A 26,430-nucleotide genomic window follows, 5' to 3' on the forward strand; every position below is an offset into this window, starting at 1 on the left:
ATGGTTTCTCTTGATACCACCGGATGCCTGAAAGGAGGTAAGTGGCGTTGAATCGATGCTAGTGACGTTGTCGGTGCCGACGTGGCCGCTCTTCTGATTGCGCGATCCTCGCTTTCATTTGTGTTCCTGGAACGCCCTGATCCTCCGCGATGGTCGATTCTCCCTTCCGTGATCCACTGTTGCCAACACCGAGCAACTACCATATCACTCCGATTGAGGTGGGGGCTGATGCTCCTGTTTGACCAGCCTGCTTCTCTGAGGCCTATTATACGGCCCCTATCGAACTCTGTCAGCTATTCGTACAGCCGCCGGTTACGGCTTAGAGGCATCTTAAGTCACAATACAGTCTACCGAAGTCAACAGATTCGATTGAATAGCCCTACGTCACAAGTACTCATGCTTTTAAACTCTCCCACCTGTGCAAACTCATATGCTCATAACGCACTTAGCCTTGTTTCATTGGAGCTGAAGTTTTAATCATTTGCATATCGGCTACCAAACTGTCTTTGTGCCGAGTTTCAAGATTGTGGCTCTAATTCTTCTAGGTGCATATATTTTTTGCGACAGAGTGTATATTCGAATGCTTTCCTATTATATCGGACAGGAAATTTCAGTCGTTAAAGGAATTTTTTTCCTCCTGCCAAATAAATATTTCAGTCCATCTATGTCGTAATTCTCAGCAAAGGTACAACTATACTGTTCATAATCGTGCTTTAAAAGTAAAAAGAACAAAAAAAAAAATAAATAAATAAATAAATAAATAAATAAATAAAAATAAAAATAACGTGCATCAAACTACTTTTTCTGTACTTGATCTGCTTTGGAACGTTTTCTTGACTGAGTTAATTTTCCCGTTATTTAAAAGATGGAACTTTAATTACATTTTCAGTTAAATTTAATGATTTTTTAAAGCTTTTAATGCGAGCAAGCACTATTACATTTGCGTAATTGAAATTAAAAGATTTCATTTTTACAATTAGAATAACCTCTTCAATTATCAGACCATCGGTGAACCAGGATCAAGATTTCACCGAATGGTGAATTTAGAAAAACAATGGAATAAGAATCTATTTTCCCCGGTACACTTATCAGTTTCAATCTTTTCGATTACGAAGTTTTAAAAGAATCGCATTTTTAAGCTATTGAACATAAAAGGTGATGAAAATAGAGGAAAGAGAGAAGAAAACTTTACATTGAATAACTTTATTCCAATCATATTTTTAATTTTGATCTTCCTTTTAAGACCGTAATCAAAGCAAAATGTCGTTAAGGCAAGAATCAATATTCACCAAAATAATCTGACAAAGATAAAATCCTTGAATGGTCTTTGAATTTTTATTTAAGGGAGGGACAATTTAAGATAACAATGCCTCTTCAGACTAATAAATGAACTTTGTGATTTAGGTTAATTGTCAGTTTTTTCCACATATAAAAGCACCTACGATAACAATTAGAATTTTAAAGTTGAATACCTTTCAGAAATGATTATCTCAGACTGGATTGTGTTTGTTTGAAACATAATTTCACCAGTGGTCTTAGATTTTTGTTTACAGAATGGGAAATAAAAGCGAACTTACTATTTGATTGTTTTAACGCGTGAATAGGGGATGTCTCTGGGGTAGTTGTAGATTGAATTTTAGACGATGTTAAAAATTTGCTTTTGATTTAAAAATATGTTACTATTTCAATACAACTTTGCCAAACCAGATACAGTTAAGGAAGAAAAGCTGTTTCGACTTGATTTTCAAAGGAAAAATAAAGTGAAATTAAACAAGCATTCTATGTCATCGGAAAACCTTTTAGCTTGTACCAATTTCAAAATTTAGATGAAGCCACTTTTTTAATGATCTTAAAAATGGAATGTAAATCAGTAAGTAAATGTTTGCAATTTGAAGTAATTTCTTTTGTACGTGGGCGGGAGGAAGGAACAGGATAAACGCACCAAAAATGGGATTATGTACACCACAGGATTGCTAACATTTGTCTTTAGAGTCCATCGAGTAGACCCGAAAATCGGTTGAAAGCAACAGAAACGAGGGTTGCTACAATCAAGCTGTGGCGAAACAAGTTTTTATTTTTTGTGAAGCATCATTGTTTATTAACAACTAGCTGCGTTGCCCGGTTTTGCCCGGTCTACCTTGAAAAAAACCATTGCGTCAAGTGAAGTATCTTCAATAACCAGGATTAAATGAAAAAAAAAAAAAAAACATCATGCAAAATTTTCTCGCCAAACAATTACGACAGACACTAAAATAATTTTAAGAAATTAAAATAAAATGAGAAAGATAGATTTAAAAGGCGTAACCATGGAAACACAAAATAAAATAAGTTTAAGAATTGAAAATGAGAAAGATGGAAATAAACAATGGATTCAAAAAGCGTTACCGTGAAAACGCACAATAAAATGGTTAAAAACTTGAATAGAGAGATTTTTGAACTTCATTTAATTCGCTTGTAACTTTTTTCCTAATGGAGATAGAGGGTTAAACTTTCGACCTTAGGTCGAGTTAGATCTGGAGTAAAAAAAGCAGCTCTATCCAATGCTGTCAAAAAGAAAACTGTGGGACAATTCCTTCACTTTTTATTGATGGATTTGATGAAGAAAGTAGTGCCTAAATTCCAGCGAAGCCTAAAACAATTCGAGCTAAAAACGCAAAAAACTCCCGCCGCAACCAAGTTAGAGCATTGGAACAAATTGCGTAGAACACGGAAAATTCTTCCCTTTCCATCGATATATAATATTACTATTCGCGAGTAATTTTTCACCCCCATATTCGGGAATTTACGTGAAAATTGGGCATAAATTGGAACAAAATAAGAACTATTCATCGAATTGTTTTCGAACTGGTATGCAAACCTTCTCAGGACTTAAAGGAACAATTTGTGAAAATTTCAGAAAAATCAGCCGGATAGTTCTCGATTTTTGCGGGTTCAAGCACACAGACGCTTTTTGGAGATGTCATTTTATACTATGTACAGAAGTTTTAGCTAAATACTCGCGCCCAACTTAGCGTTAATGAGCACATTGTGGTGATCGCCTTTACTGGTCTCCCCATTTCCTTCAAGTTTGATGTTTTTACTCTTCCGACGAGAGCCAACAATACTAAGGCACACTATATACCTTTTCTTTTTGTCGAAACAGTCAACATGATTAATAAAAAATATTAATATTGAGCTTAAAATGAAATTCAGCATTCTATGGTTCAACAGATTTTAGCTTAAAAGCTCTAACATTAAAAACAAACCTTCTTAGGTTAGATAGAAATTTTCATTTTTTTAAACACAGGGGAATGGTTGTTTACACGGGATGGCATTTATTATGAGGTACCACAAAAATAACACTGGAAAATATGTCTTCATTTTTTATATAAATTATTTTCACTTCAAACAAATGACATTATTTTTTTTTTTTTAAAAACGACGTCTATATGAGCCTACATGAGGCATTTTTTACACACCGAACGAAATGTTCACCCCTCAGATCGCTTGAAAAAGACCCTGCGCAGACACATACACCGCAACATTTTCATCTTCACTTTCCCTTATCCATTCTTCCTTTTCAGGAGAAAGAAAAGCTTACGCTCCCCCATATTGCGTATATTTCTCAATATTGCGCCCTACTCCATATTGCGCGATTCTCCAATCTGCTTTTCATTCTTATTCACTGTTTCCAGTCACAACACAGCCTCAGAGCAACAGTAAGACACCTGATCCCAGAAATAACGCTAAGATGTCATACTGTTGCTCTGAGGCGACGATAAACTCTTGGACAGTTTTGACGGTTCTTGCGTATTATTCCGTCATCGACATCTTCCGCAGTTGTCGGATGCATGCATACTAGAAAACATAAGCATTCCATATTACGAGGTATCGTCATATTGGGCACTTAGCCCAATATTTATTTTAAATTATGTATAAGTGCTTGTTTTCCACTTTTTCTTTTTTTTTGTTTTTGGTGACTCATACAAATCATAGATATAACTGTGTTCTGCTTTTTTTTTTTAAATATTCGCTGCCTAAAAGTAATGCATTACTTTATGGATAACTAAATAAAATACATTTTTAGCAATCACTAAGTGATTTTGAAAGAGGAGGTTTTAAAACGGTATCTGCAAAGCGTGCATTCTCTCGATTTGATGATTCAGTGCTATGCGCATGAAGAAATAAAAAATAATAACAATCAGTATTTTGTATAAAAATTAAATAAGCAAAAATCTCTTTAGTTTTTGAGCAATAAGGATTTTTAATTTGATTGGCAGGGACTGGGGAAAACAGGCAATCCGTTAGACACTTATTTTCCCCTTTTTATCTGACTACTTTCAATTTTCTTTATTTTTAAATATTTATCTTTTTTTTTTTTTTTTTTTTGAATCTTTACTCTTATTCATTATTTTAAAATTTTGTCCGTTATTAATTTTTTTTAATTTGTATTTCATTATTTTAACGATATTTTTGCAGTAAATTTGTCTTGATTTCACATACTTTAATTAATTTTTATTTCTAAAACCATCAATGAAAAGAAAATGGTGAAAAATTGATTCAAAATGAGTCAATTATGGCTACGATAGTTCGATAGTACCGCGTTTTCTATCAGGTATAAAATGTTAATAATACACATTCCTTCTTTTCGAGTGAAAAAACACAGTAGCAAGTTTATTTCTCCCTCTATTTTATAATCTAAAGAAAATAAGAATCACTCTACTACATTTTTATAAGACATGATGAAATATTTCTGATCATCGATATTTTATACAAGAGCAATTTTATAGCAAGAGTTTTGGAATTCCAATTCTATTCTTTTAGTTCTGTGTGTTTTCACTTCGAATCATTCGGGGAAAGAGCAAAACAATTCTGTTTTCTTTCTTAAACTTTTATCACGGAATTAGTTTTTTTGGCTAGAATTGTTATTTAAGCTACGGAACACTACTTTAAAATAGCGTTGAAATAGATGTCGGAAAGAATGAATTTTAGATCTCTTTCTGGTGTTAGAATTTCATTTAGCAGGGAAGAATTATCCATAATTCAGTAAAAAAGGCAATTTTTGGTCAGGGGATAAGTTAGTTGCATTTTTTACTACGTTTTGTTTGAAGTTACATAAATTTGTCCTACGAAATATAGATGGCTTTTTAAAACTGACATTAAATTATTGCCAGAAAAGGATCTCTTATGTATTTTTCTGCTCACTTAATGAAAGAATGAATGAATAAAACCATTTCTATGTTATTAAAGAAGAAATAAATCCGACATCATGTGGCTATTTCATTATTCTTTCAGTAAATGCTGGATGATACAAAGGATAGGAAGCCCGAGCTAAGTATCCGCCTAAGTAATCGGAACAAAAATTTAACTTGGCTGTTTGAAGGTATTCGTAACTCCAGAGCTCGATTACGCTACCTTGCGGTGATTAATAATACTAAAGAAAAAGGTAAAACATTCCATTCCACGTGTTCTCTTTAGGGTAAATTACAGGCTTCACATAGTTTGTGGTGAAATGTAATTTCAGAAGAATAGAAAAGAAAGCTTCCCACAAACAGATGAAAAATTACTGTCATTCACTAAGCGTCAAAGCAAGTTATAAGCTACGGCATTTTTTTTTTTTTTTTGTTTTACCTTTTTCATCCGCCATTAGATATTGGCTTCAGCTCCCCCTATAGTTTATTGGAGTTGCGAATTCTCTGGCAAGTGTTATGATTTTAAACAACGTAGAGTTCACGATTACAGATAGAAAAATGTGAAAATTTTGAATGGCAGCACCCACTTTTTTGAATTGACACACATTTTAAAAATTCATGGATTGAGCTGTTTTCGATATTAAACGCCTGATATATTATAAGATATTCTGTGTAAAAAAGAAGCTTTGTTATTTAAAATGAACTTTAGTAAATGCGTGTGTTTATAGTTTTGTACGTGTGCATAATGAAATGATATTTATCGAAGAGCAAACACTTTAATCTACATTCACTGTAAAAAAAATTGTGCAACCTTACTCCATTAAATCTGTTACACATCGCTTGGCAGGGTTGGCCGGATTGGACCCAATTGGGTTGGACCCAATGGGTTTTTTTGAAAAAACCCATTTAAAAAAACCCATTATTTAACCCACTTTTGGGTTTTTTTAAATGTTCTAAGAAGTTTTTAAAAAAAATAATTAATTTAAATACTTTTACAATTCAAACTTCTATTTTATTTGTTCTTCGCCACAGACAATGTACATTTTAAATAAATATACTTAACTTTTTTCTTTAACTTGTTAAATAAATAACCCAAATTATCTTGACTATGTCCTGTCACCTCTGATTTTATCAATATTTGTAGATTGTACATAGGAAACTACTCTAGTCAAAAGGCTTTCGTGTGAAATATTTTCTGGAAACCAACATGTCACAAATCTCGATTAAACAAGGTATATTTTTTAGAAATTAACAGGTTTTACAAATGGACGGACGGAAAACAGAATAGGATGTACAGTATTTTCATTATCTTACGAAAAAGTTTAATATTTGTTACGCTGTATACAGAAATAGAAAAACAGGCAACATAAAATTCAAAGAAATGTCTTGATTAAGCTGGAATTCAGTAAATAGGGATTTAAACTACTTGAGGTTCTACAGAAGTTTTGCATAACAAAATGAAATATAATAAAGTAAAATGCCAAAAAAAAAAAAATGTAATTAAAAACGAACAATAGATTTTATTACTCAAGAAGTAGCTTTGCCTTAACTGTTGGTAATCATGGAAACTAAAAAATCTGAAACTTCACCATTCTTGGGTTTTGTCGTCTTTCATACTTTTCTTCAAAAAACGTTGAATTTTAACTAGTTTTCCAGCTTTTTTTACCCCAAGACAATTTTTGCGCTTTGTCCATATACTTACGCTACAATATGCTACAAGTACCCTACATTTTCACTAAAAAAATACAAAAAAAACCCACATTTCTTTTAAAAAACCCACTTTTAGTTGGGTTTTTTTGGGTTTTATTTAAAAAAACCCAAAAAACCCTGGGTCCATGGGCTTTTTAAAAAAAACCCGGGTTTTTGCCAACCCTGTCGCTTGGTGAAAGGTACACCATGGTAATGTAACTATAGCGTAACGTCTCACTCATTTTTGCGTAAGGTTATTCCAGAATTTTCTGTATGCTTACAGAGAAATTGTTTGAAACGTTACCCCCTGGCAAAAATTAAGCTTTCATCTGACTTTCTTGAACGGGTACTCATTTTTAATTGTGAGTAGACTTATACATCAAATTAACTATTCGATGGTTTAAATTACTCAAACGTATTAAATGATCAAGTAATAGTTGCTTTCTATACGTTTTAAATTAAAAGCTGTTATAGTTTCGTTATAACAGTATAAATAAAATAAAGCTATAAACCCCTTGATTTTTTCTTCTTTACAGCTTTAGCTTTCAATCATTCGTTTATTCAATATTTATCAAGTTCATGAGAGAGGAAATAACCTGAGTGGTGTCCGAACCCACAACGCATGTCTCATTGACAGGTCGCAAAGCAGCCGCAAAGGCTGGTTTTATTTTCGCCAATAAGAATTTACAAATTTTGCACCATGTCGATCTTTATGGAATCGGATCGAATGGGATGAATTCCATCGATCGGAATGGATCGGAATGGATCGAATTCCACCAAGGTTCCTCCAACAATTTGAGTTTTTAAAACAATGATACTACACACTCCAGAATTCGTGTAACGTTACACCCATTAGCAGTTATTTTTGACCAATGACCATTTGTGTTTAAATGTTTATTCGTTTTCATTGGTGGGAAAATAACGGTTGAAAAAATCATGGTTTTTAATTTTTGAAATTTGTTACATTGATGCAGTTTGCATATACTTTTGCGTCTCTATTGTCGAATCGTACGTATATTAAAAAAAATATTATTAAGTTTGTAAACACCATTTAGGATTTCGGACAGAGCAAATTTATGGTAAATGAATTGTTACAAAATAATCAATCCTTGTTTTTTGCAAAGACAAATTACTCATTTTTAAGTTCAGTTTGATTGTTTTAGCAGATGCAAAACATTCTAAGAAATTTAAATTTGCATTAGTATTTTATCGCAGCTACTTCATTTACGACTCCCAAGAGAAAAGTATAAATCTGCTCTAAAAAAATAGAAAAGCGGTTCTAAAAAATCAATAGTTTTCTAAAGTCAACTTCTAAAATAGTTTTTATACTCTATGAAAGAATCCGAGAACCGCAAAGTTAGATGAAAAAGCGAAAAATATAACATTTTCTTAGTTCTATTACGGGCACTTTCTTCCTGAAAATCGAATTCTGTATAAAATTACACATTTTTGCTGTCAAAAGCTAAAATATTATGAGAAGTAAAATATTTTGCTTGAATTCTTAATGAAATTTTGCGATCAGAGGAAAAGCATTTTCCCCACAAAGTTGGTAACATTCTGCTATAAATATTTTAACAAGAAGTCAAAAAATCTCGAACATTTTCCCTGAAGTGCTAGTTCAGAGCTTTTTTTTTTTTTTTTTTTTTCGGGAAGTAAATAAATTGAAAACTTTTTTAACGTCTTGAGAATCGATTTTCTTAAACGAATATCCTAATAAGTTAATCTTTTTTTTTTTTCATCTTTGTATGAAATAAAGAAGGTAATGTATTCGCAGAAAACGTTTCTCAAGTTTCGTTCTAAATTTTCCATTTTACTTACTCTGTAATGAATGTTGATAAGTTCTTTCGATCCTGAATGTTGACAAGTGTGCACGTGCGTATATTCCTACGAGCGTGTGAACAAGCGATTTTGACAGACCAGTGTTATTATAGTTATCTCGAGTTTTCTCGCGAAATCTGCATGTACGCATGAACGTTTGTGAGCATGTACGTATATATCTTGCAGAACTCGAAAACCGTATGTAATAGACGGTTGGCATTTTGTATGTAGACTCTGTATAAAGCTTAAATGCTCTTTTTGGTTGCATTTCAATCTTCTACATAGGGTGTTTTACGCATTTTATGTTTCAAACTGGTGTTGAGTGTTGATTATAACGCAATCTGTAGGGTTGTCATAAATTAGCAACCACTAAGCGGTATATTGCGAACTTTTTGCCATCGTGTGATATTACCAAGTTGGAGACAAATTTTGTGACGAAAATGAGACACCGAATTCGGTTTCAGTTTGTTGCTACCTTGCAATGCATTTTTTATTACATGAAATGCTTGTAATCAATTAAAGTATAACTTTTAAAATGATTTTCAATTTTTGCTCTTGATTCTGCTTTCGTAAACAGTAAAACTTAGTATAGTAGCTATTATTACGTTTGAGTCGAGAATTCGTATGAAAGAAAAAGAAGGAAGTTTCGGTCACAACATAATAGATTCCATTTCACAAAGCTAATTTTTGATAAAACAGTTTTATGTGACATATAGGACTTTTTTTTTAAACAAGTGCGAGGAAAATAAATTTTTCATGTAATCTCATGACAAAAAACAAATCGCGTTTTAGGTTGTTTATTTATTTAACCAAACTGAGTTTTTCTCTGGAGATAAATATATTAACCACGCGTTCTAACCCTTCTTTAAATATTTACAGTAGTGTGCTACCACCGACAAAAGGGAAATGATTTTCTTCAAGTTTCATTAACAATTCAAGAGAAATCTAGTTCTTTTTTTATAAAATATTTTGGTTTCTGGCAGTGGAAGTAAGGAATTTTCTTTTTATAAGAAGGAATTTGAAGTAAAAAAATTGCCATAATAGCTCTGTAAAGTAATATGTTCTTTACGAGGTAATTGTAGTGCATCTATTTATTTGTCATACAGTTTTCTGGAAATGCTTAGGAATTTCAAATCCAGCGTTTTCGTCTGAAAAGATATTTTTATAAAAGTTTATAGTATCGGTGCGTCTAGTTGCGCTGACGTTGTACATTGAATTTTTTTTCTTCTCAAAAATTGCAATTTGCCACTGTTTAGTGAACCGAAATAAAATTATTTTCGTACCTTACCTTAAAAAGAATCCAGGAATAGAACTTTTAAGTCTTGTTTATTGAAAAGTATATACAGTTGGCTCTCTGTTTAACGACTTTCAAGGGACCACAAAAAATCTTCTTTAAGTAGAGAGCGTCCTTAAATAAAATGCTTTTAACACTACAGTGGACCATCTGGGACCGTGAAAAGCCGTCGTTAAATAGAGAAAGTCGTTAAATAGAGCGTCATTAAACAGAGAGCCAACTGTATATGGTATAATATATACATGGTAAATTTCACAGGAAACTTTTTAGAGGAACACATTTACTTTGTGCTTCCAGTGTACAACTTACAATAACATGCACTGTTAAAAATTCAGAAAACTTTTATGGTAAAATATTGCTGTAAAACGGAGTGTTTACAGTACAGAAAAAAGTACAGGAAATTGGACAGAAGAAAATAAACGATTGCAGTGCCAATTGAAACACACTACGTGACTAACAGCGCGAAGCACATAAAATCGCATTTCCCCTCACTCGATGTGCCTCGAATGGTATGGTGGTCAGCAAAGCCACCGATCAGTACGAAGATCCCGAGTTTGTACCTGCTGCGTGCATCTCGCCTTTTTTAACTCTCGTTTATTCTACCACAAAGTTTTACCGTAAAATAGGGTTTTACGGTAAAAGTAAAAGTTACTAGCAACGTGGATGCCCGTAACTGTTACTGTAAAACTTCAGGATTTGTTTCCAGCAGTGTATCAATAATTCTAATTCGTAGTTCTATTTGAAATGTTACCACTAATAGAAACATAATCAGTTATTCGCACTTTGGCTGTATTAGAAAACTTTTAGACAGGAGTGAGGTTCGACCACTACATTTACAACGTTTGTAGTGTACGTTTGATTCACGAAAAGGTATAGCCTCAGCTAACTTTCTGTTTCCTAAATTACATAGTTGGAAATCTCGTGAAATGGAGAGGAGAGACTAGTGTCCTTGCTAAACTGATATCCCCAATGTCTCTCGTCTTACATTAATTCAACTGGTATATTAATAAGAGCAAACGATTATGAAATATTGTTGTACAATAAATTATTTACAATTCAATTAAACTATTGGAGGTACTGTAGCCTTTGGCCAATGACTGCTGACAGAGGTAAAACAAAGACCCACCTACTTACAGCTATCCAATCAGATGTCCGTCTTACCCACACCAAAATGCAAAGTTTTTCCTCTTTGGCTAATTTTTTAAATCATCACAAGGGGGCGTATCCAAGCTCTTGAACTGCGAATCTGTTTATATTTAAGTTGTATGAAAGTAAGTTGACAATTCTTGTATTTACACATAACTATAGATTAAATTTTTTGGAATATCAATGGGTAATGGCTTGGTTGATAGCAAAAAGCTTTGGAAATTACTTAGTTTTCGTGAAATTCAATGAAAGTTTGAGCAGAATTTTCCATCCGTTGATTTTACAAATGAATATTTGTCAAGTTCTGAAAATTTGTCTACCTATTATCAAACTACATGGACCATCTATAAGTTTCATAGAAATATTTTGAACTCTTCTCAACTAAAAGTACTTCAATACAAATAAAAGCGTTCATTTGAATTTGTTTCCATTGATTTTTTTTTTGAGTGTTAAATGGTAACTCTACCAGAGTAATTGGATGAAATTTTTTTTTGTTAATTTCGTTGGCCTCAGACGTGGCTCCAAGGGAGGGGCAGGGGGGGCAATTGCCCCCCTGTCGGAAACGTCTTGCCCCCCCGTCGGGGAAAATTTAGTATTTCGTCGGGGAATCTGTTTGCTTTGGCGTTTATCGTAAATGATAAAAATTTTCTCATATATGAACTCGAAAAAAAAATTAGTAGAAAAAAAGTAGAAGTATCTTATATATATATATATATATATATATATATATATATATATATATAAAGGAAACAAAAAATAAATCCCCTTTGAGGCAAGGTTAGCCCGAGTCCGTATAACGTCGTCCAGATGGTGACAAAATATAGCTATTGCTTCGGGGGAAATGGTGTGTTTTGATCCTTGACATTTCTGTTTGTCGATGCAGGGTGTCGATGAGCTGGTTTTGACCTCAGGGTGTCCACTTAGACTAAAAGACTACCACTTAGACTACCCTCCCCGTCCCTGCAGAATGTAGTGGTGATTACCAGTCAGGCCTAAGGCGTCGTCATCGGGTTACGAGATAAATACGTACCGAATGACAATAGCCGAGACGAGAGGAGAGGAGGGGGGGGGGGGTCATGGGAGAAAAAACATGCTTCGGAGATTTTTGCTTTTCTATTACATTCGCTAAACAGCTCTTCATCAGCATGTCAAGTGTGCAGACCCAGACGCACTCATTGGTACGTTTTAAAGTACTTTATTTTCACTCAGAAGTTACAAGTAAGTTATTACTATAGTTATTTTCAGCTTTTCTGATTATTGTTGGATTATTCTGCAACAAAACATATCGATGAGTAAACTATCCTTTTACCTCATACAAGGAAGTGTACTAAAGTATGTACTAAAGTTAATGTTTTAATTTTTTAGTGTAATGATGTCTTGTCGGCAAATGCTAAATGCAGGAAAAAAATTCTTTGGACTAATATAATAAAAGCAAATAGATGTTTAACATTTTAAATACATTTTTCTCAAAAACTTATATTGATCTTGTTTGTAGACTGCATAATAGTTTTGTTGGGAATGAAGAAGAAATGAGAATGATTTACTAAACATTGGGCTTGGCGAATCAACACACCAAACAATCATTGGATTATTAAACGTCGGGTTGGTGGCATCGGGCGTCGGGTTGGTAACATCGGGTTTGTGTTCTTTTTGAGAAAAATGTCTGGGGGAGGGGGAGGGGCGAACCTTTTGGAAAAGGGAAAATTAAAGAAATAAATAAATCATGTGTTAAAAGCAATTGAAAACATACATTTTGCTTCCAAATTTATTTTCTTCAGATGTTATCATGTAGTCGAAACTCATATTTCTAACTTTAAAGTAAAAGCTGCGCTTAGCCCAGACCGCTGTAATCATTTGATCGGACCAAGTCCAATTCAAAAGTCAACATTGCTCCTTCGAGATCGATCAAACCATCTTACAGACTGATACCAGACTCAATCTTGTTTAAGTTTTTTTTTTTTTTTTTTCAAGCTATATTTTATTTTTTTTATTACGCTTTTTTTTTTTCCAAGTACTAAAATAGTGTAAAAAAGCAGTGCTGCGCAGTCAGAGTCGGACAGATTTTGGAGACAAAGAGTCTGAGTCGGCATTTGTAGGTTAAAAATTCCAAGAGTCGGAGTCATTTTCCCTCAATGCCTGTAACACTGCCAGTGATCGCGGGGTCGGAGTGAGAGTTGGAATCGAACTGATTTTAAGGTAAAGGAGTCGGAGTTGAATTGTTTGTCGGTGAGTTGAAGGGGTGATTAAAAACTAATTGTATCGAAAGCCAATGTGAGCAAGAAGCAATGAGTTGTCTTTTCGTTTCCCGCGCTGTATCTCTCTGTCGACTGCTGTCATTGGTTTTTCGAATCAAAAACAATTTTTACTGTGTATTATCTTAATTTTTGAAAGAGTTTATAACTTAAAAAAAGTTTTGTTTGCCTATTTCTGTCCTGATATTTTTGTAGTTCCAACTACATCTTATAAGGCTTCAAAATGCAGAATTTTATATCTATTTTTCAAAATTTCCTCCGGGGAAGAAATCCCCGGGCCCCCTACAATTGGGAATATTTTGTACTCCACTTAAAGGGGAGTCATGTGTCACTTTCTTGATAACATTTCCCCTCTTAAGGTCAATCTAACACAGGACATCAGAAAAAACACATTAAAATACGATCAACAAAAATTAAAGTATTGCTGTATGTATCAGATGAAAGAGACAGACATAGTAAAGGAGAAAAAAAAAATTAAAAAAAAAAAGCCTCTCTCTCTCTTACACCACCGAGAGAAACGTTGTTAAAACTACAAAAGGGGTCCCATACCTAAAATAGCTTAGGGCCCCGTTAAATCCAGCCCTGAGTTTGAGTCGGCTATTTTCCCTCCGACTCCGTAGATCTGCAAAAATGGTCCATGTAGATAAGTTTTGAGGTAAGACTTTGAATTTGCATCCCCCCCCCCCTTAGTCTGGAAAGTGAATTAAAACTTGAAATTTGAAAGTATGACAGATTTCAACCGGCATGTTCAATAAAAAGTTTGAAACTAATGGTTATGCATTTTCGAATTATGAATGCTTCAAAAAATTTGAAAAATAAAAAAGTTAGGTATATAGTTAATTTAAAAAAAAGAAAAACCTTACACAAGAGAAACTTGTGCAATTAATGTTAATTACTTTGATACTTAATAGGTTTGTTTATGGCGTAATATCGTCGGCACTATGCTGAACTACCGAATGTGAAAATTGGCTCTTTTCAGGAGAGCCGAAACAATATTTTTGTCCACCAGACGCTTTAGTTATTTTCAATGTTTTGATTTTTATAAATAACAGTAAATAAGTGTAAATCTTATTGTTTGAAGTACAGTAAACTCTCGATTATCCACGAGCGGATTATCCGCGAAAGTCTCAGAAGAAGAAAAAAAAATAGTTAACTTAATCCTTGTGGAGAAAATTTTTGTTCTTCAAAAACACGGATCTGAAATCAATTCGTCCCAGATTTTTTTTCCCTTTCCCATGACAAGTGCTCCTTCTCAAAAAACGTGAAAGTCGTTATGCATTTTCATCAACTTCTCTTTGACACGTGCCTCAAGGGAAAGCGTTCAGCTGATTTCGGTAAAACACATGTGTTTACTGAAGACCCCTAGTTTATCCCCGAAGGAGCGTATGACATTATCCTTATCATCTGTTCCGATTGAGAAAGGTTAGGAAAACGCCTGCAGGTCTTCTGGGAATTCTCTGATGGGGGTGGTCTTTTTTGTTGTGGTCACTGTTTTCACTTCTGGGCTGTTGAATGTTTTAGTTTGACGGAAAGTTTCTACTCATGATTTAAATTTTAATTTATTCTAGTTCTGTAGAGCTTGAAATACAAATATTTTTTAATGCCGCATCTCTTTTAAACGTTTCACGTTTTATTTACAATACAATCATTCTCAAGCAAAAGATAATTTCTGTCTTCTTTACCTCTGGTTTTAAACCTTTTTCGTATTATCCGCGACTTTCGTTATCCGCGGTATCTGGGCCAATAATTCCGCGGATAATGGGGAGTGTACAGTAGTAATAGCCCTTTCTGAATACTACGGCAAACCATTGAATTTGAAAAACGAGATTCGCGATTTTTCACCTTCGTTTGTACCGAGTTTAGCATAGTGCAGATCATATTATCAAGTTTCGTTTTTTTTTTTTTTTGGATTACACAAAACACACACACACACATTACTTTCGTTTAGTACATTCAAAAACTTAGAACCAACGGTGAGCAGTTGAAGCCGGACTGATTTTGAGGCAAAGAAGTCGGAGTCAGGAGTCGAAGGTTTAAAAATTCAACAGTCGGAGTCGATCATTTTCCCTTAAAATCTGCAACTCTGCCAGTTTGGGTGGAATCAGAGTCGAAGGCTCTAAAATTCCCTGCGGAGTCGGTCATTTTTCTTCCGACTCCGCAGTCCTGCTTAGAACTGCTGGTGTGACTATTCATTTCAATAATTCTCGCTCACTACATTTTAACTTTTATTTTCTATTTCAAACACGCTTCGGCGACCCACACATTTTCCTCCAAATAGCTGTGATTTGTACGATGATATTTTACCCGTTTCCAATTTCTATTTGTTATCAAATAAAATACTTGTAATGAGTTTTAGCAAACTAGGCTCTTCAAAAGATTTTCAATTTTTTCTCTTGATTCTGCTTTTGCGCTAGCAAAACTTAGTAGTTGTAATCGTTTTCCCTTTTCCATGCTTTCCCAAGTTATCCCGGAAAAATAATATAAAGAAAGAAAATATAAATAAATTTAATTTTATACCTGTTCTGATTCGCGAGGTTCACCTAAATATAAAGCTAGGTATCGGACTCAAGTTTCTTCTGAATTTTTTAACTTAATATTAGTTACTCTTCTTTTGTTTACTTAAGATGTGAGTTTCTCTGCTCCCCAATAAATATTTTGAGCTAGTGGATGAGCACCGCTATAACCTTGAGCCCTGGAGTTTCCCTCCGTAAAATTTGTGTTTTTATAAGGTTTGATTACGGAAGGCGGGGGGGGGGGGGGGGGGAGGAACCGTCAGTATCTTAATCGATCAATAACCCCATCACCCTAACGTTACCAAACATGACCTACAATTGCGTTTTCGATGCATCAATTTTAAAACTTTTTCGGGGGTGCACCTCGACTCTCACTCCCTATAAAATACCATTACAGATCGACGAAAATTTCGTTTATTGGACTTCAATTTCTTAAAATTCTTTGGGGGTGAGCACCCAAACCCTTCTCTCCATGAAATTACCGAAGATCATCTAAAATTGCGTTTTCAGAGCTACAATTTCGATAATTTCCCGGGGGAGAACCCTCGGACCCCCCTCATTTCTACACGCACAACTAAATTCCTGTTGTTAAGTTTCTTTCTCTGCATAAAACTCTGTTGAACACACATTTATAATGATTTTACATCATATTCAGATTTTTCGTCAAATTCTAATTCTCAGACAGTTTTAGTTTATTGATCTCGCGATGACCCTGCTCACAAAAGCCTAGTTTCATGTTTTTCATTTTAAATTTAATTTTTTTCCCTACATATTTCATTTTATCTATTTTAAAATTTTTATTTTTTGCTTTTAATTTTTATAGGGAATTCGTGTTCTTAGACGCAAAGAATGATTAAATTCTTTGTCATTTGAATTAGAGGGGGCAGAGCCTGATTACCGCTGGTGCATGTGGGACACAGGCCCCTCCTCTTAGATTTCAGGGGGGCCTAAAATCCCCTTAATTTATCATGTTAATTAAAAATAAATAATGATTTCACTCAGAATCTAGAGTACAATGATATCATTGATAGTTTTGCAAATGCCAAAACAAGGGAAAAATCTATTTGTTGATAAAAATTCGCCTTAAAAGTGTGATCTCTTTGCAAATCAGAAAACCACTCCAAATTTAGTCTGTACTTACTATTAAAAGTTATATGATAGATCATTTTGGTATTTACGGTTTACTGCAACGGGCAAAGTTTAACCACATTTACATATGTGGTATATATGTGTACATTTACATGTGTGGTATATATGTGGTATATATCGTAAACTACTAAATCTCTTCTACTTTTTAAATGTATATATTACAGTGATATGAGGTACCACCAAATTTAGTACGGTTGTGTAAAAACGCAAGTATCGAAATATTTTATTGCTTCAACATATAAAAAAAAAGCTGGAATGGGGGGAGGGAGGGGCGGCACAAAATGAATTTCCTGAAATAGAAATGTGCCCCATGTCTAGTGTCAGGATGATCAGGCTCTGGGGGGGGGGAATCTTGCAAACTAAAATTTGTCTATGCCCCCCTGTCGGGCAAGTTTGCCACCCTGTCGGGGACTTCCTAGCGCCACCACTGGTTGGCCTCATTAATATTCAAATTATTGTCAATGTAAACCGCTGTGTATGGGCATGTTTCAGATCTTCTCCGTTTCAAAGATAAGTGTTTCGGAATGTTCAATAAAATGATAGTTTGTTTAAGTAAATTTTCTCTTTATTTTTTTGAAAGTAAAAATGCGAGTTAACAGCACCAAAACGTTTTAAAATTGCGAGCACCCAACCAGTTTTAAAATGGCAAGCAAAAAAGAATTTTCTTTATTGCTGTACAGAAAATTTTTGCCCTATATTTTAACCTCGAGTGAAATAATTTATTATAATGTCGCATACACAACACACTTTTCTACCTCGTAAATAACCGCTCAGGTTCCGAAAAAAACCGGTTAAAAATTTCCAAGTTTACATGTGAAAAGAGGTTTTCCATTGTACCAGAGAAAGCGGGTTTTGCTCAGCATCCTTAGCGGCTATACCCAGCAAGTAGACGAACTTGTTTCGCGTAATGCATTCTGGGTAAAAACTCCGCTTTTACTCCAGAAGGAAGCAGGAGGAGAAAAATTCCACATGTACCCCGCAAATAACGAATGTGGTGAAAAGTAGGTTTTTTTCCGGGGTCGAAAGTGCCCATGAAAACACGCCTTACGACTATGAACAACGAAATACTAGAAGGGCAATTCCAGAAGTAACTGGCTGACATTTTCAAAGCAAAACAGTAAGTATTTTATAACATTCAACGCAAAATGTACGTTAAGTATACGATATTTTCAGCTGAGTTATTGCTTTTCTTAAGTTGAATTTAATGGTATAATGGAATTCTCAAACTGCATTTTGGATGACCTTTGAAAATATGTTCGAAACAAAAGGTAACTGACTGATATTTTAAAAAGTAGCATGTAAGTCAGTCACCAAGTTTTCAAAAATCATCCAAAATATATTTTGAGAATTCAGCCATACCATTAAATTTAATTTTAAGAATATAATAATTCAGTTGAAAAATATTTTGTTCTATGTATATTTTACTTTGAATATTACAAACTACATACTGTTTTGCTTTGAAAACGTCAAGCAGTTACCCCTGGAGTTTCCCAAAAGCTACATAAAAGACGAATCTATAACTATATTTGAAAATAAGAATAACAATTAATTTATTTCTTCTTACAAATAAACATGAATAAATAATAACAAAAGTTCTGCTGTTGGTAAAAGAAAATTCAATTCGTTTTCAGCTTTTACGACTACCCCCGGACCACTATGCACCCTTGTTGAGTTCCACCAATGTCTTCAGTCGCTGCAAAGTCACAGCAATGACTTGACCTTCGCAGTCACACGCTATGAGCTTCTTACACTTTGCGGGTAAGTTGTGAAGTCGCTAAATTTTTTGAGCTAAACTTTCTCTTACATTAATGAGTAATATTAACAAAAGAAAAAAAAATGTTTCATTAGTAGTTCCGAATCTTTCTTCCCATTTTTATATAATTCACAACATCATTATATTATAATGCTTATTTAATACACGAAATTTTTTTGTGAATTTCTATAATTCATTAAAATACCTCTTTCCTTACTGAAATAGTCTTTAATTGGGTTTACATTAAAAAAGCAAAGTTAAAACTTTGCACAATTTTTACAATAAGAATATTTTTCTTACTAGAAAATCCATACGATTGGCCATTTACATAACATAATTTTGCAAATCCTTTCGAATTCAAGCGTCAGGAAACCTAATGCATATATGCATTCCACGAATAGAATATCTTCCGACGTATTAAGCCGATAGCAACTACACAAAATGTCTTACATTCTTTCAAAATGTGAGAAGAAACGGAAAAAAAAAGCTACTAGCCTGAAAAATACGATAATCACGTGCAGTGAGTGATGTTGCCAACATAAGAAAGCCAGTCTTCGTCTAATAGCCTGCAGTCGCATGCTGAAGTTTCATCATTTACTACTCAACTCAGCTTTTCACTCATCTTGGCCGAGGGGATAAAAAATCGCCACCATAGCTGAAGACGATAAGCTTAAGAACATGTGTCGAAACGAGAAGCTGGTGGAAACGGAAAAACTGGGAAAAAAAATTCATTCAAAAAAAGTTCCTTTTACTTCATTGGGTGCTTTTAGCATAGAGGAACTGCAAATAAGATTTCTTCTTGCCCGGAATTTTCTAAAGCATTTTAAGTATCACGCTATGGAAAACTTGATTATATTTTCTTCAAAACGTACATTAGATAAGGCATCTATTGTGTCAAATGTAGTTTGAGTAAAAGAGGCGAAATTTAAAACTTGAAACTATGCGTAATGGAGGCCGAACTTTGTACACTTTTGGAAATTGCTGTTTTCTACTTTTGTATGCTTTGTAGGGAAACGTCACATGTTACATTATATAAAATGGAAACGCATATATTTCATTTAATGGATGATTTAATATTGAACTCACTACTAATACGTAACAAAAATCAAGTAAATTGTAATACAAAAAATAGATATATTTTAATCCAAAAAATTTAAGATCTTAGCGATATGTCTAACTTTTGTGCACAATTAGTGTTCTTGTTCTGGGAATGTTAATAACTACCGTATTAGCTTACAATTGAAACAATTCATTTTTGTGCTTAGTTCTGCAAAAAAAAAAAAATGTTTCTCATTTAATCAACTTACAATAATTGCCTCTTAACTTATTTTGTGATGCAAATATTTGATTTTTGTCTGTTTTGATTTTTTTACTTAATCATTATATTTTCATTAAAATGATGTATACAAGTTGGCTTTTTTTAAAACGAAGCATTTTCTATCAGCAGACAGAGGTAAGATATTTCCGAAAGTATTCACAATTTTGAACACCACTGTGTGTTTTTTCAATACTCACCTATACTTGACTTGAATTTAAGCAAATATTTTTGAGGAAAAGAGGAAGTGACTACATAAATACTACATTAACTATTTGTTTCTACTAAAACTATTTGTATATTTTTATAACTGGTGTTTTAGTATAAAATCAACATCATACAATATATTTTCGGGTTGTTCTCAAAGAAAAAAAAACTACTTCGCAAGGTTCATTCAGAAAATCCTTAATAACTGTTTTACTGTACGCCTCGTCTGACTAAGCAAACAATCAGAATTTTGCTCTTAATGGCCTTTAATATTTTAATTAAACATTTATCTTTATGCAAACAAAACATGAAGCACACAACAACTGTGGCATTGATACTGTTGCCTTTGATAGCACTACATGTTAAAACAAAGTTATAGGGACGTCAGTGCCAGTCACAATGGTCTGGCATACAAGGTAAAACAATCGTGACGTCTTACAGGAGTCACGCCAAGACACATTTGTGACATGTTTGATATTACTTCTCTATGACATCGCTACAGCTATGAATTTGTGTCCAGTCACTTGTGGTGTTGCAAAAACGGTACTACAACGTCAATTTGGCACGTCGTTATGGACTGACAATCGAATGTTTTTGAAATCTAACAATGCAGTAGTCTTTTAGGACTGACGCATGACTTTCACATAAGTTTCCCATTGAGTCTCTGAGCTATTTTAATACTAAAGGCATGACGTAAAACAACGAAGGAAGTTGAAGAAGGCTAGACATCTTATTTAACTTATTCGGCAGACACCCTTTTGTCAGTGGCGGATTTATCATGTCGCAACTGTTGCAACTGAGAGGGTCATCCACGACCATAGAGACCCCAAAGGGGGTTCACAAATTCCCTTTAGAAATGTTTTTCATAGTTCTGTGATAGACAAAGGGGTCTCCAAAAATGCATTGTGACTTGTCTCCAAACCAGTGAGTCCACTACTGTACTTTGTGCCATCATTCCTCAATATCCTTTTGCCTGATTTCAATCTAACAGTCGCACTCCTAGCAGAAGTAGACCACTACTCAAAACTATCTAGTTTTCGTAGGACGTATTGAAAAATGTTAAACATTTTTTGAAATGTTAATATTTAAAAAAAAATAAGTTTACATTTATCAGAGCGAGAATAATATTTTTGATTATGCAAATTTCGATGGGAAATATTATTTTCAAATGCATTTTGTGCAACTATTATAGATTTATGCCACATTTAAGCTCCAATTATTCTCATTCTCAACTCAAAACTCTCTGTGTTGACAGCGGACTTAATTTTAACCAGTTTGGGGTAACCTGGGGAATTATCTATTAAATTGAGAAAACAGTACAAAATATAATGAATTGCAGAATAATGTTACACTGTTAAAAATTCAGGAAACTTTTACGGTAAATATTACTGTAAAATGTCGTTTGCAGTACAGAGAAAATGTACAGCAAATTGTACTGAAAAAAAATAAACGATTGCAGCGCCAATTGATACGCGAAGTGATTTACAGTGCGAAGCAGATGACACTTTATTTCCCCTCACTCGATGTGTCCCAACTCGTATGGTGGGCAGCAAATCGGCTTACCAATCCGAGGTTTCTGAGATGGAACCTCTGCTGCTCGCTGTTTCCATTTTTTAACCCTCGTTCATTCTACCGTTAAATTTTACAGTAAAATAGGATTTTACAGTTAAAGTTACTGACAACATAGATGACTGTGGCTTTTACAGTAAAATTTCAGGATTTTTTTTTATCAGTGTATGTTACAGAACATAAGATGAGAATATTTATTCATTATTACATACTCATCGTTACACATAACAGCAATAATTTGTCTGGAATAGCTTAAACAAGTATCTAACTAATGCTATGTAATTTGTACAAAAAGAGGACCCCAAAAAGGCTTAGCTACGTATTTCACAATTTCAATTTCCTCCTATTTTCACTTGCATTTAGGGTACTTAGCATTGAGTTCAGAGTTGCTCTAGAATATTTTCTTTAATCGGGGAGTAAAAAAAGTACCATCGTCATGTATCTCGACCGATTTCTTGTAGAATTACGGCCAAAAAGGAAAAAAAAAAGAACGAAAAGAAAAGGGAAATTAATTTGAATTTTGACATCTTGAATTCAAGTTATGTTTTTCGCAATCACGAGTGTGTGTGTGTGTGTGTGTAGGTTTGTGTGTGTAGGATGTGGAAGCAACCTGTAGATGGTTTTCGTTAGAGGAGCAGCAGGGGCCGGTTGAGGGTGGTGCTGCAGAGGGAGACGGGAGGAAAATAAAATCAAAGGAACGCCATTCAATGGCCAAATGAAAACAATAATGAATGTGATTGCTCAAAAAGAAAAACTGTATACATAAATATTGAAACATAATCTCTCCGTTTTGTCTTGGTAGCACACTGAAAGAGAGCGTGTCGTGCGTGGACAACCACATGAAGCACTGCTTCAATCCGACGCAAAGGAAGGTCTTCAACAGCGTCGTCGCAGGGGCGAGGCAAGTGCTGCTGGAACTGTGTGTGCCGGGGCCTATCCAGGAAGGTGAGATACATTCTATAAACTCGTCTTGGCTTTAAGGTATCCGACTCGATTTTTGACTAAAATTCACGTTTTCTTACAATGGTTTCATTGAAAAACACCAATATTGGGGCAAGAAATTTGGCATATATCTCTAGTGATTGCTTGTGAGACCACAGATTTTGCAAATGATAAAATATTTATAGTTTTGTGGCCTTTGTTCCAAGAAAATGTGAATTATTTTAGAGAAATTTCTGAATTTAGAATGATCCAAGATGTTTCTTAACCTGCGGTCTATTACACTTCGAACATTAATATGAATAAAATTATCTAAGCGAGTTGTATGTAACTAGTTATTTTTTTTTAGTGAGCGTTTCTCATAATTTGTAATTTCCGGTCATTTTTACTAAAACATCACTCATTTTAAAACGCTGCGTGATTTAATGATTTCTTCTGAAGCAAAATACCTTGCTTTTAGATTTTTCTGTTTCTAAAAAAAAACTAATATTACTTCATAATGAGATTTAAAAAAAAAACTGCCCTGAACCTAGTCAGATACCCTTAATAGCACGACTGACTTTAGAAATTCCACCATCGCATCGTAAGCATTCAACGCATAAAATCTGTCATAAGACTGTATGCGTACGAAAGAAAAGCTTTTTTATAGAGGAAGTGAAGCACTATTTTTCGTCTTTTGGATGTAATAAAATTTGCTAAATCAGAGGAGATCAAACTGGGTTACTAGGAACCCTTGACTCCCTGAAACTTTGACAAGAGTTCCGCAAGTGATCATTACTTGCTGTTCTTCTTCTGACATACTGAGTTTTGAAACGCAATTTGCTTTTAAAATTTTGTCTTTTGTATCTTTTAAACACTTGTTGTCATGAATTAGATATTTTTAATAGGCATGTTTATGGATTTAAAGAAGATATTTTAAATGTTATACATATTTCACTAGTTTTAATTGATTCACCTATGCATCTGTTTTGGTTTTAACTGCCATTGCAATCAAAGGTAGGCAAAAAGGATAGTTTATAAAATAATTGAAGCAATGAGAAGCAAAGGGATGTAAGTGGACATTTTCAAGTTTGTAGTAAAATACGTTTAAAGTTCCGGTCATAGGTAGGCTTCTGTTGAGAAAAATGTCTAAATCATGCTGCATGGCAGCACCTACGAAGACTACTAGACCTAGGTACCAGGACTTTCTTGCCATAAACCAGAGGAGAAAGTCAGTACCATTTGTACTGGTTACCTCCTAATTTTTAATTTTGGCACTTACATCACTTTGTTTCTCATTGCATCAATTGTATTCAATAGTTTATGAAATAAATTTTGAACAATAGGGTCACATAGTCCCTTGACCCTCAAAGGGTTAATACCTTCTTTTCCTCTTCTTTTCCTTTTTCGTTTTCTGGTGCGTTTTGAATTGCAAATAAAGAATTGCTGTTGATTCTTTTCCTTCTATTCTTCAAGATGCGTTGGTTGCCCCCACATGAGTAACAGCTGTGTCTTCTTTCAGCTTATCTCCGGTATGCGTCTTGCTTCAAGAATGTTTCTCTCTCGGAAGAGAAGTGCGCGCCCAAATACAGACACCTGATGGAGCTCTCGGAAACTGTGAACAGGAGGAAGAGCGTCGACGATGGACTCAGGGATTCATGCTGGTGAGTAAACTTCCGTCTATGGTTTCAGTTTTTAAAGCAATCACGATTCTTATTGTTTTCACTTGACCATGAAATGGCCTCTTATCCTTTTTGAGGAACGCTGATGTCCACACTTGGGTGATCCTCTTGGACGTGACTCTTTCGGCTTCTCGTCCATGCCCTCCAGAATAGAGTTTATTTCGACCCGACCCTCATGACAAACCTGTTTCAACAAAAACAGCATCCAGAATCCTGAACACAATATGTACTATCCAGCTCCTGGCTTTCATTTGAATTTTGTTGTCTTGGATTCAAATTATGTTGTTTTGCAGATAAGAGCCCTTTGTATGAATTCGAAACCCAACAAGTAGGGTCTTATTACAATTCATGATTTCGAAGAACATGACTCGAGTTTAAGATGTAAAAATTCAAATTAATTCCAAGGACTGGAAGCTAGATGTTGTGTGCTGAGTTTATTTATACATTAGGCCTAAGTCATTTATAGCTTAGAAATATTTTTAATAAAGTTAATTATGTTGAAAAATGTTGTCTATTTAAATTTTACGAATCTTTTCACAATTATTGTCGAGAATTAGATAATTTTATATACTTATTTTTGAGTTCAAGCACCTGTTTCACTTATGTTTCTATTTTTCGTTCAATAGCCACTGCAATTAAGTTTTTGCTGTAGTGTACTTTTAAATAAAAATATAAATAAATATTTTCTACTTAAATTTGCTTTTTTTTTACAGCGCCTTCGGTGAATTCGTCACTTGTAAATATTTGCATGTGGGCCAAGATTGCGGACACGACGCAACCAGATTTTTGCAGCAGCATTTGGATCGCATTTCCAGTCCCCTCATTCACGAGCATTGCGCCATCTACACTTACGCATCCGATGCCTGTGCCCCTACGTCGGCGACGTCCCCTACTAACACAGTGGCGTTTGAAACATTTGCATTCTCTGCGGCATGGATTATCTCCTACTTGATGACCAAGCACAAGGCTTGAGTTTGATTATCTCCTAATTCATGACCAAGCACAAAACTTGAATTTGATTATCTCCTACTTGATGACCAAGCACAAAGTTTGAACTTGGTTCTCTGAACTAGACATGAATGTTGTGTATTTAAGGCAGAACAAACTCTTTGGAAAAGAAAAGCGAAAATGAAACTTTTCGGCTTTCTTTTTCAATTTTTATTGATGCGTCAATAGACATTTATTTAGAAGTACTTATAGAAAGTGAGTTCTTAATCAAAAACTTTGCGCAAAAGCAAGAGTTGCGTAATTAAACCACTCTTTGAATAAATACACCAGAAATGGACGTGAAATGAAATTACTTTGAAAGCAGTGCTCCATTCCTGAAAACGCCTAGGTTCCATGCGTATATAAATTTATAAACAGGGTTTCCCTGAATGCTATGTTCAAACTTGGACTAGAGGTAGAGAACACGATAGTAAGCAGAAATTTCTTTAGGACAGATGATCGCAATGCTGACGTGCTATATGCAGACAAAGCCAGATAATGACGGATGTGAAACAGGTGATAAATTTATTACACAATGACGATTTTACACAACATTTTAGATTTTAAGAATGGTTTAAAGCGGTTTTTTGAAATTGTTGCTAGTAATTATAACATGCGCGTCACAACGACAACGAACTTGTCAAAATGGATCGTAATTTTGACGCTCGGTACGCTGTCACTGCCAGCATACATATGCAGTAGCAAAATTACAAGAAGCTCTTCCTAATAACTGAAATGTAGGGTCAAATTTTATTTGTATGATAATTTATCATTTTTTGTTACATTTTTCGCGTCTTTCTGTGTCTGGCTTCGTGTGCATATAGCGCGTCAGCATTACATTTGTCACCTTATGTTCCTAAGTGATTCTTGTTTGTCATCGTGTTCTCTACCTCTACTCTAAGTTTGTACACGACCTTCAAAGACACCCTATATGTATATGTGTGCATGAATGAAAAATCTTTTTTGA

The 26,430-nt window shown here is 34.3% G+C and overlaps 1 protein-coding gene across 1 annotated transcript; it reads left to right on the plus strand.

Annotated features, from left to right (window-relative positions):
- Positions 1–26,430, plus strand: LOC129222984 (uncharacterized). The gene is made up of 5 exons (XM_054857547.1): positions 1–37; positions 18,664–18,790; positions 22,679–22,821; positions 24,317–24,458; positions 25,190–26,430. Exons 1-5 carry the CDS (start codon positions 1–3, stop codon positions 25,446–25,448), a joined length of 708 nt encoding a protein of 235 aa, XP_054713522.1. The 3' UTR covers positions 25,449–26,430.

Source organism: Uloborus diversus, chromosome 5 (assembly GCF_026930045.1).
Source record: "Uloborus diversus isolate 005 chromosome 5, Udiv.v.3.1, whole genome shotgun sequence".
Taxonomy (NCBI): domain Eukaryota; kingdom Metazoa; phylum Arthropoda; class Arachnida; order Araneae; family Uloboridae; genus Uloborus; species Uloborus diversus.

Excerpts from the sequence above, each read along its gene's own strand:
- LOC129222984 (XM_054857547.1), top strand. The coding sequence starts at position 1 with ATGGTTTCTCTTGATACCACCGGATGCCTGAAAGGAG. Across the intron at positions 38-18,663 it reads CACCGGATGCCTGAAAGGAG|CTTTTACGACTACCCCCGGA; the intron begins GTAAGTGGCGTT and ends ATTCGTTTTCAG. Across the intron at positions 18,791-22,678 it reads GAGCTTCTTACACTTTGCGG|CACACTGAAAGAGAGCGTGT; the intron begins GTAAGTTGTGAA and ends TTGTCTTGGTAG.